The sequence below is a fragment of the Sturnira hondurensis genome, unplaced genomic scaffold, assembly GCF_014824575.4.
Source record: "Sturnira hondurensis isolate 20B ecotype Veracruz unplaced genomic scaffold, ASM1482457v3 Scaffold0021795, whole genome shotgun sequence".
In the NCBI taxonomy this organism is placed as follows: Eukaryota; Metazoa; Chordata; class Mammalia; order Chiroptera; family Phyllostomidae; genus Sturnira; species Sturnira hondurensis.
Window position 1 is genome coordinate 3,172,351 of NW_028094426.1, and position 10,589 is coordinate 3,182,939.

Genomic DNA, 10,589 nt, shown 5'->3' on the forward strand with positions numbered 1-10,589 from the left:
CTACTACCAACAGTGTATAAGAGGTGGCTTAATTCTGCACCTGCCCTGACAACATGGGATGAAGCAGTTCTTTTAAAACTTTGCTAAACTAGAAGGCAAAATGGCATGTTGTCTTTATTTGTATTTCTTTGATTACTAGTAGGAGTGGATGTTTTTATATATTTATCTCGCCTTCACCATTGACTCATTATGTCAAACAACATTTCCGTCATTTTAAGTCATCTGTATATCCTAACCCTAGGTGAAATCTAGCAAGTTTTGCCATGCTCTGAGCTTGAAGTTTTCTCTAAGCAAATTTCTAGTGTCTATCAGTTGACAGCTAGAGATCAGTGACTGAGTAAAAGCCACAGGAATTTGGCCTCCTATGAAAGAAGGTGGCTCTTCTGCAGTATCCCCCAGGGGCACCTGACATCATGGTGCCATTCACTTTCATAATTGCTTTCTATCCTGTATATTTTTCCTTTTCCTTTTTTGTTTCCCTATATTCAAGGCTTCTATATTACACTCACTGCCTAAACATCCCCACTGATCTCAAAAGGGTGTTTACTCCGAGTGTAAGTGCAGTTGGGGATTTGGTGGTCAGTGTCAATAATTTGCTTCACCTCTGTGCCAGCTCAGTTCTTTGTGAGAACACGTGCTGCCCATGCTCACAATAAATGAACGTTATCAGAATTAACATAATAGTAACATAACAGGTTCTCAAAGTGTGCCCATCTCCACCATCATCGCCTGGAAACATGTTAGAAATGCAGACTGTCGGGCTTCACCCAGGACCTACTGAATCACGACAGGGATGGGAGTGGGGGGCCCACAATCACGTATAATATTGTTCAGGTGATTGCAACGAATGCTAAAGTGTGGGAAGCACAGACTCCAGTATTTCCATCAACAACAACAACAAACAGTGATTAGTATTAGTTGTAATCCGTTGTTGAAACAACCTGAAAATGCTTCCTCCTGATGACCATTTGTTTCTGCAGCAAGCCATCCATTCTTCCATGGGGGTGTGGAAAGATTCCAGATCCACAGGCAGGTCTCTGTGTTCAGGACCAAACACGTTCCCTAGCTCCCCAAAGTCACTATCTTCAGAATCTTGATTAGTTATTTGTCTCAGGTAATCTATTATCTTGGCAATTCTTACTGAGCCTTAGGAATAAAAAAGGCAAATTAGTTTTGAAAGATGGGTTAGGATTATTTTTTGTAAGAAAGGTCCTTATCTTTCTCAGGTTCCTGGGTCCTGGGAACACACCACATAACCCTCACAGTCCTGCTGAGTAGGCATGGAAGAACGGTTAGGAGCACTGGCCTTGGGGTGGAACCTAATGGAGCTGGTGTCAAATCTTGGCTCTGGAATGTACCGGCTGAGTGGATTTGGGAAAATTACTTAGTCTCTTTGAGCCTCAGTTTCCTTACCTACGAAATGGGAATGATACCTCTCATACAGAGTTGTTGTAAAGTTTAAATCTGGGTGATACATGTTATCAATAATCAGTTGTGGCAGGTGATCAACACGTCATTTTAGTTTCGTTTCCCATTCTTTCCTTAAAAAGCATGCGATAAAGTTTTTCCTCTGCTCTGGCAAAATGTCAGTCTTAAGTCAATACTCTGATCTGTTACGGTGGGGAGAGAAAAGTCAGGGTAGTGAGGGCATTCTTAAATACAGTCAGCCCTACCACCACATTCAGAAGTTAAAATCATCCAGACTAAACTGCTAATTGACACACCAACCTTCTTCAAGACATCTTCTTTACATCTGACTAAGATGTAAGATGGACTAAGGCATGCCTTGGTCCATCTGCCTTGGGGGAGGGCGGTGGCAGAGGGGGAGGGAATCTGACAAGGTGGAGGCAAGAGAAAAGATTCTTCTTTCCTTAAGTAGGTAAATATAGAACATGATATAAATATATATATCTTCAAAAGTCTAGCCCTGGCTGGTGTGACTCAATGGACTGAGTGCCAGCCTGCAAACCAAGAGCTTCCCAGTTCTATTCCCAGTTGGGGTACATGCCTAGGTTGCAGGCCAGGTCCCCATTTGGGGGCATGTGAGAAGCAGCTGATCAAAGTTTCTGTCCCTCTTTTTAAAAATAAATGAATAGAATCTTTTTTAAAAAAAAAGTCTAATAATTAAGAAAAGGAGATAGTTTTAAAGAAAACTTAACTTTAAGGAGATTATGAATTTAATGGCAAATGTCATTTGGCAGCGATAGAAAATATTGGGAAGGGAGAAATATTAATTCAATTACTTAAAAAGATGATATTTATGGCTTAGGATCAATTAATTAATTTGCTAGGGTGGCTCACATGACTCAGAGAAACATTTTACTTGCTAGATCACCAGTGATTGGAAAAGGGTATGACGATGGAACAGCGAGGTGGAAGGGAGGCCCGGGGTTAGGGATGGGGAACAGGCACCCACCTTCCATGCTCTCCCTGGCTCACCTCTCTCTCCAACTCTCCGAGCCTTCGCTTACCAACTGGGAGCTCTCTGGAAACCCCCCTTTGAGGGCTTCATAATTACATAGGCATGACTGATTAGATCATTGGCCCCAGGTCAGCAGGGTAGGACTAAAAGTTCCAACCCTCTAATCAAGGTGTTGATGCCTCTGGCAACCAGCCCACATTCTTAGGTGGGGTCTAAATGTCACTTCATTAACATAACAAAAGACAGCTTAGCTTTATTGCGCTCCTACCCGAGGAAATTCCGGTGTTTTAGGGAGCTCTGTGCCAGAAATGAGATAAAGAACAAACACATATTTCTTATTATAAATCACAATATCGCAATGCTAAAACTAGCGAGGGAAGTTTGTTAAGGAATAGGATATTTACATGGATTCAATGTATCTTCCCATAAATTGATAATTACAAAGGAAAAATAGTAATTTTACAATAGGAAAACAGCAGCCACTGTTAATTAACATCAGTAGTTAACTAGTTATTAATGAAAAAATGGAAGCAAAGGGAATTGAGCTTAATAAAGACACTGAGCTTAATAAAGACATTGAGGTTAATAAACTGGGGAGCATGAGCTTGCTTGTTTCATCAGGAGACTACAGCCTCACACCCCAGGGGACCACAGCATTGCCGCACCAAGGAAATCAATGCTCCTCCCTCCCCACCTCCAGACCAGACTGTGGATTGTTCCAGGGCACAGGGGAAGATTCTTGGCAAAAAAAAAAAAAAAAAGCCAGTCAGTCTAACTTGGGGGTGTAAACCTAACAAAAGCCCACAAAATCTTGGGAAGTGGGCTTTGTTCTTTTGAAAAAGCACCTGGCCGTGTCCCAAACCTAAACTAATACAGTCCCATGGGAACAAAGAAAGGCTTTTACTTTCACTCGGTATCTCTCTCTCTTTCTCTACTTCTGCCCCCGCTGTGCCTCAGTGAGGCACCCGCCCATTTGTTTGTGTATCCTCTCTCCCAGGAACACCCAACCATTTGTGTCTAGCAGCTACCGGGGCCTAGAGCAGACTGTGTGGGCTCCAAAAGGACGAAGCTTTAACATGAAGCAGAAACTCTGGACACTGGTTTTTGTCCTGAAGAAATAGTTGGACTTTTTCCAAGGCAGGACCAACAGAGATGGGACACAGAGGCATCCTACATTGGAAACCCACTCAAATTAACCTTGTCCCACCACAATCTTCCATGCACGGGTCCTTGGAATGCTTTCCTTGTGATCTCATGGAAGAGTCTAATTTCCATAGAAAACACCTCCACGCTAATAAAGTTAAAAACCCCGATATATGGTACTGAGAAGAACACAACATCACCATGTAGTGCCTCTGAAAGCATATGACCTGAATAATCAAGAGGAAACGTCAGACGTTCTACAAAGTAATTGGCCTATACTCTTCAAACATTCCAAGGTTATGGAAGACGAGGAATTGTTTCCATTCCAAGGTTATGGAAACAATCTGAGCGACTGTTTCGGGTGAAAGAAGACTGGAGAGAAGCGACACCAAAATACAAGAAGTGATTCTTGAGTTGAATCCTGGACCAGGAAACAAAAAAGCTATAAAGTACATCATTGGGACAACTGACAAAATTTGAATATAGAATTTTGATCATTGTTCTGCAGTCATGCAAGCAAATGCCCTTGTTTATAGGAAATGCACATTGATGTACTGAGGGGTGAAAAAGCCACCACCTACTCTCATCAGGAACACGGTCAAGCTTTTACCCTGCCTCTCCTTTGGGAAACAAGTCTCAGGATTGCCAAATAGTTGACAAAGCAGGGCAAAGCTTCTCTTATAAGTTATTACAGCTCATAAATTAGGAAGGAATATCAGCATTAGAATGTCACCATTTGCAACACCCAGTGAAGGGAGAGATTTAAGCTCCCATCATCAACAGTTCTGCCTTCTGATAAAACTACATAAGATGTCGACGTAGAATTCTTGCCCCCAAAATAATAAAAACCAAAGTTTTATCAAATATAGGGGACAGAGAAATAGGTTGTATTCCTACAGTCACACCATCACCAAAATTCAGATTGGGGGAAACATTGAGACAAAAAAACTAGTTTTGTTAACAAATAACTTAAAGTACAATGAAAACAAGAGCTGGAAAGGTAGCATCGATATAAGCCAGATAACTAATTACTATGAACAAATCTTTCTTGGATATCGATTTGAACAATTAAACTGTTTAATAAAAAATAAATTTCTGCCCTGGCTGGTGTGGCTCAGTGGATTGAGCGTGGGCCTGTGAACCAGAGGATTGCAGTTTGATTCCCAGTCAGGGCACATGCCTGGGTTGCAGGCCAGTTCCCGGCAGGGGACACACCAGAGGCAACCATACATTGATATTCTCTCTCTCTCCTTCCTTTCCCCTCTAAAGATAAATAAAATCTTAAAATAAATAAATAAATAAATTTCTCACACAAATGAGAACTTTTGAATACCGACAACATATTTGATATTAAGAAATTATGTTATATTTTTTTGTCATAATAATATGGTAGTTGTGTTTGAAGTCAGTCTATCTTTTAGAAATATATATTTAAATATTTACACATGAAATATTGTAATGTCTTGGATTGGTCTCAAAATAATCCAGAATGGAGATAAAAATGTCTTGGTGGGGTTAAAAATGAGACATAATTGGTTATGACATATGTTTAAGGATTTAGCATACTATTCACTCTACTTCTGTATATGTTTAATTTGCTCTAAAATTATATCCATAACATTATGTGCATTATATATTACATAATATATATTCCAAATAAAAGAAAACCATATTGACAGAGGAAATGGTTGAAGGCTATAAAACAAATCACTAACAACAGGATTACTGATAGTTTTCTCATTTCCTTTTGCTTATCTATATACTATTAATTTTATTACAGTGAGCATGAATTATTTATATACTAAAAATTACTTGCAGAAATTTTAAGAAGAACCCATCTCTAAAAAAAGCCGAAGGGCAAATCTAAAGTGAAAAATTTGAGCTGCATGCATTTTGAAGCATCTGCCTCTTCAGTGGCGACACTGGTGACATGTCCGTAGTTCCAATCCACGGTTAGAGCTCGTAAGTCAGTTGATAAGCTCAATGAAGGCATTCAAGATGCTGGTAAAACATGCACCATAGGTACAAAGAAAGGGTAAAGAAGTAACCGACACCTAGCACAGCCTCCCGCACTCCCGGGTTAGGCTGCACCCCCACGTGTGCTGACGCAGGGAGGTCCGCAGAGTGCTGCATAGAGCCATTGCCCTTTCTCTCCCAGTAGAAAGGGCGAGGGCTCGATGAATACTACAAACAAGGAACAGGTCATTTTCAACTCACCTCTGCCCTTTGTGTCACAGGCAAGGAAAATGCTGGTGAAGAACTCTTCTTCCCAGGTCCTGTTCCTGCTGTAGCGTCCACCGTCCTCACCACCATCAGTTCCTGGTTTCCATCCTATTAGAAGAAAAAGTTTGCACCTTCAGAAACACGTTTCTCTGCTACGATGAAGAACTATTTTTGTTTTAAATTTTTTAAAGATTTTATTTATTTATTTTAGAGAGGTGGGGAAGGGAGGGAGATAGAAAAGGAGTGAAACATCAAGGTATGGTTGCCTCTAGCACACCCCATTCTGGGGATATGCCCTGCAACCCAGGCATGTGCCCTGACTGGGAATCAAACCAGCGATGCTTCGGTTCCCAGGCCTGCACTCAATCCACTGAGCTACACCAGCCAGGGCCTTTTTTGTTCTAATTTTAACAAAGAAAACATTTAAATAAACATCAGCATACAATACTGGTTAAATAGACCAAGCAAAAAAAGTTGTCTTGAAAGGTCCACTAATCATTTGTTCTTTTAAAGTTTTATAAAAGTAGGAAAAAGGAGAGAGGAAGGAAAGGGAAGTGCGCTTTTTTTGCGCTGTAATATTAAATGCGCTCTGTGAGGAAGCAAGTAGTATAGCAAACAGAAAAACAGAGGGAAAGCAGAAACTCAGGTGTCAAGAACGTGTCATTTTGCAGTGTTTTGTCTCTCTCCCATGTCATATATGGGACTCTGTAAGCAATCCTTTATAGGACCAGAGACTGGTCCAAAAATGCCAGCTCCCAAAGTTTCAATTGAAATTGGCTTGCAAAATTTATATTCTCCCCTTGACGAACTTATTGGACTTACAACGTGTACTTTCTTCTTACATGTTTTTTTTTTTCTTAAATTTTTTTAAATATTTTATTTATTTATCTTTTGAGGGGAAGGGAAGGAGAGAGGGAGAGAAACATCAATGTATGGTTGCCTTTTGTGCATCCCCTGCTGGGAGTTGGCCTGCAGGGAACTGGCCTGCAACCCAGGCATGTGCCCTGACTGGGAATCGAACCGCGATCGTCTGGTTCGCAGGTCCGCACTCAATCCACTGAGCTACACCAGCCAGGGCTCTTCTTACATGTTTTAGTCTCTCACACACACAAGTAAAATTGCTAAAATGATAGTTTTTAGCAAGGCATCTGGGAACTATATGAATTTTAACTCCCCTCTATCTATGTATTCCCATCATGACATTCTAATTTACCATGGAGAAAGTTTGTTTTCAGGTCAGCAGAAATGTTAATAATCGTAATTACCATCCAGAATTTCTATCAGGTTTTTAATTGAAATCATATAAAATACTTATATTTTACATATATAATTTTCTTTTAAGACTAAAAAAAACTTAAAAAGGGAAAAATGGATGCTTCCATCCAAACTTTAGCATGGCTTTATTGAAAGAACATTAAAAGATGAGTATTTACCATCTTCATTCCCAGACCATTTTTTCACCACTGAATCCCGAGGAGTAAAAATTTGAGAGCTTTGATTGGAGGTGGCATCAAAGTCAAGCATTAAAGTACTAAAATGATTTTCATTACAATAGTTATTCAAATCTTTATAAGAGAAGGTTTCCCCCTCTCTGATCTGTGACACCAATGATATATAATCCCGGGAGCTTTGCCATCTTGGCTCTGAGATATTTTCAGAACTTGCGAGGATAACAGAATACGATGCTTTCTCAGGGGAGCTGGGATGAGAAGTGGATGTGGTTTCTGGAGACAGGTGAGGAGATGAAATGAGGGCATCATCCTTCTCAGAACCTGAGGAGTGAGTGTTGGGGGTAGTCATTTTCTTCAGTACCGCCACCAAATCTTCCCTGGTGTGAGTCTGTGGACTATCAAAACTGCTGGATTGGAATTGGATAATCTGTTGAATTGGATTCGAAAGCTCTTCTCTCCGTTGAATGGCTCTGATTTTTCTACAAATGCTTTCCACTGGGTGATGCCGCTTCTCAGGCTCCTTCCTTGCAGAAGCCATTGTTGACGTCCCTCCAATGATGCAGGTGAAATGGCTAAAGCAGACAAGGGGTTTAAAGTTAGCTCTGTCCTGGCAACAGTTTAGCAACAGGCTATTTATTCCTAAATGAAGTTTGGAGGGATCGAAAATAAAATGTCCTTAGAAAACTGTTCCTCCGCAATTGCTTTACGCAACTTCTCATGTGTTTCACTTGGGCACTCAAATTTCTAGAAGATAGTAACTGTTAACACATATAAAATATTTACCACATGCGAGGCATGGTCCTTAGTCCTTTATAATACCAACTCACTTCATCCTCAAACCACTCTATGAGGTAAGCATTATTATCATCTCTACTTCAGGCAAAGAGAGAAAAAGGAACACACCCAAGGTCAGCAAGTTTCAGGGTCCAGATTTGCAGTACTGCTCCCGAAGCTGCGGCTGTAACCATAATGCTTTCCATTCATCATTGTATTTCAAATATGGTGATGATGGTGAAGATGCTAACAGCTCCCATGTAAGTATTGTTCTGATTCTCAGCTTTTGAGAACTTCCTAAATATATTAGGAATTTTGCATATGTTATATCTAAACTTCATGCAAACAATGTCAGATATGTGCAAATATCTTTTTTTTTTCTTTTACAGATAATAAAACGGAGGCTCTGAAAGGTCAAGTAACTTGCTAATGGTCACATCTTTAAGATTCGAGCCAAAGGTGTCTGACTCTAGCATAATTTTACTTAATGGCAGGATATAGGACCTGAACAAACAGACTTCTCAAAGCCGGGAATCATAGGTATAGAGAAGGCCCAGGGGCCAAAGCGGGTGAAGGCAATTAAGAAGCACAAACTTCCAGTGATAAAATAAGTCAAGGGAATCATAATGTACAGCATGGAGCATATAGTCAATAACTCTGTAAGGTGACAGATGGAACTGGACATACTGTGGGGATCATTTTGCAATGCATACAAATGTCAAACCCCTATGCTGTGTACCCGAAACTAGTTAATGTTGCATGTCAGTTATGCCTTAAGGGGAAAAGAGCTTCTTATGAGACAGTAACTAAGGAGTTTGAAAATAAGTTCAAAAGTGTATCTAAATTGATCAAATGATAAAATGTAAATTATTCTAGGCAAAGTGTTACAATAGTTTGAATAATTAGAAAGAGTTTGGGCTCTGGCTGGTATAGCTCAGTGGATTGAGCACAGGCGGGCGAACCAGAGGATCGCGGTTCGATTCCCAGTCAGGGCACATGCCTGGGTTGCAGGCCGGTTCGCTGCAGGCCAACTACCAGCAGGGGACGCACAAAAGACAGCCATACATTGATGTTTCTCTCCCTCTCCCCTTCCCCTCCAAAGATAAATAAATAAATAGAAGGAAAAAAAAGAAAGAGTTTGAATGTTATGATATTTAGGACCTTAACAAAAATTTCTACTCATAGAAATTTAGGGAAGAAATTCCTGAGATAGAATGGACAAAAGCTACAGAATTTTTGAAAGAGCTATCCTCGGAAAAAGCATCTAGAAAGACTGAGAAGAAGAAGATATCTGAAAACCTCTTAATTTGCTTTCATTTTATCTCAACATAATGGCCGCCAACTCCAAAGAGTACAACTTTCACCCACAGAATCCTTTACCAGTTAAAGTAATAATCATCTTTGAACCTTTTTGTTATCACTTGACAATACCCTTCTTTCCAGGTACTCAAGGGTCCTCTTTCAAAGCCAAGTCTAAACACCTTCCTTTATCCAAATCCTGGAAGCCGTGTCTCATTGAACTTTTTGTTGTCTCTGAAGAGGTATAATTGTACCGTATATCTTCTCATTTAATTAATTTTTTCTTTTATTCTTAGATTGTTTCAAATGTGAATGTATGCATGTTGCCTTCTCAAAAACACGTTTAATTTTTGTATCCAAAGGTTCTGAGGTGATTCTTTTCTAAAAATTCAATGCATTATTATTAGCATAATTGATAAGGCACAATTACATACTATGTAATTATCAGGATTGTGGACTAGTCCTCTAGCTATAGGGAGTGTTGGCGTTCAAATAAACAGCTATTCCCTTTTCTGAAGAATTTGTGCTGGCCATTCAGGGGCTGCCCATTGCTCCTCTGAGAAGGTGGAAGTAAAGTAATGGTGACGACAGAAAAAGAGAATTAGCCTGTGAACACAAACCCATTCCAAATCTACCGCTGGCTGTGACGGTGACATAGCAGGAGCCATCCGACCTCCCCATGTCAAGTAAAAGGCCTTTGAAAAGACTGGGTAAGGGTCTGTGGGTGTTCTCAGTGCAGTGAGACTGTCACTCTTCCAGAGCCAGAGAACAGAGGCACAGGTTGAGTGTGCGGCTAACAGATGCCTTGGGATTGGAATGCCTGACTCCAGATCCCGTTTGCCCTCTTTGTCGAACATTGATGAGATGGTCAAGCCACAGGGAAAGACCTTGCTTTGTGGGTCTTTGTGACTGACCCGGATTAATGGTCCTAGCATTGAAGACATGCATTTCCATTTCCTTTCCCAAGGAATTTTCCTCCTACCACCTGTTTTATGAATTCTATGCCTCACTGAAGGGAGCCCTGCTGCACAGTTTACTAACCAAACCTTATGCAGAGTGCACGTCAGATACTAACTCTTCATGAGCTAGCAAAACTTCAGGAGAATAACTTGTTTTGCTTTTTCTAACACAGAACAGAACATTTGGGGGAGGGAGTTCAGGAAGTACAATGTGATATTGAAGATTTCAAAATGTGTGCTACCTTCTCCATATTCATCCCGGAAACATCTCCTGTCTGTCCGAACCTCTTCTTCAGTTTTTGATCCTGGTAGGAAAAG

The 10,589-nt window shown here is 40.4% G+C and overlaps 1 protein-coding gene across 1 annotated transcript in view; it reads right to left on the bottom strand.

The window, feature by feature from the left end:
• Window positions 1–7,777, bottom strand: part of LOC118978394 (inositol 1,4,5-triphosphate receptor associated 2) — a 34,162-nt gene extending 26,385 nt beyond the window's left edge. The window contains exons 1-3 of the mRNA XM_037033857.1: window positions 7,222–7,777; window positions 5,783–5,896; window positions 942–1,146 (exon numbers count right to left, since the gene is read on the bottom strand). Coding sequence (XP_036889752.1) covers window positions 942–1,146; window positions 5,783–5,896; window positions 7,222–7,777 — 875 coding nt within the window. The remainder of the gene's footprint in view (window positions 1–941; window positions 1,147–5,782; window positions 5,897–7,221) is intronic.
• Window positions 7,778–10,589: the final 2,812 nt, after the last annotated feature.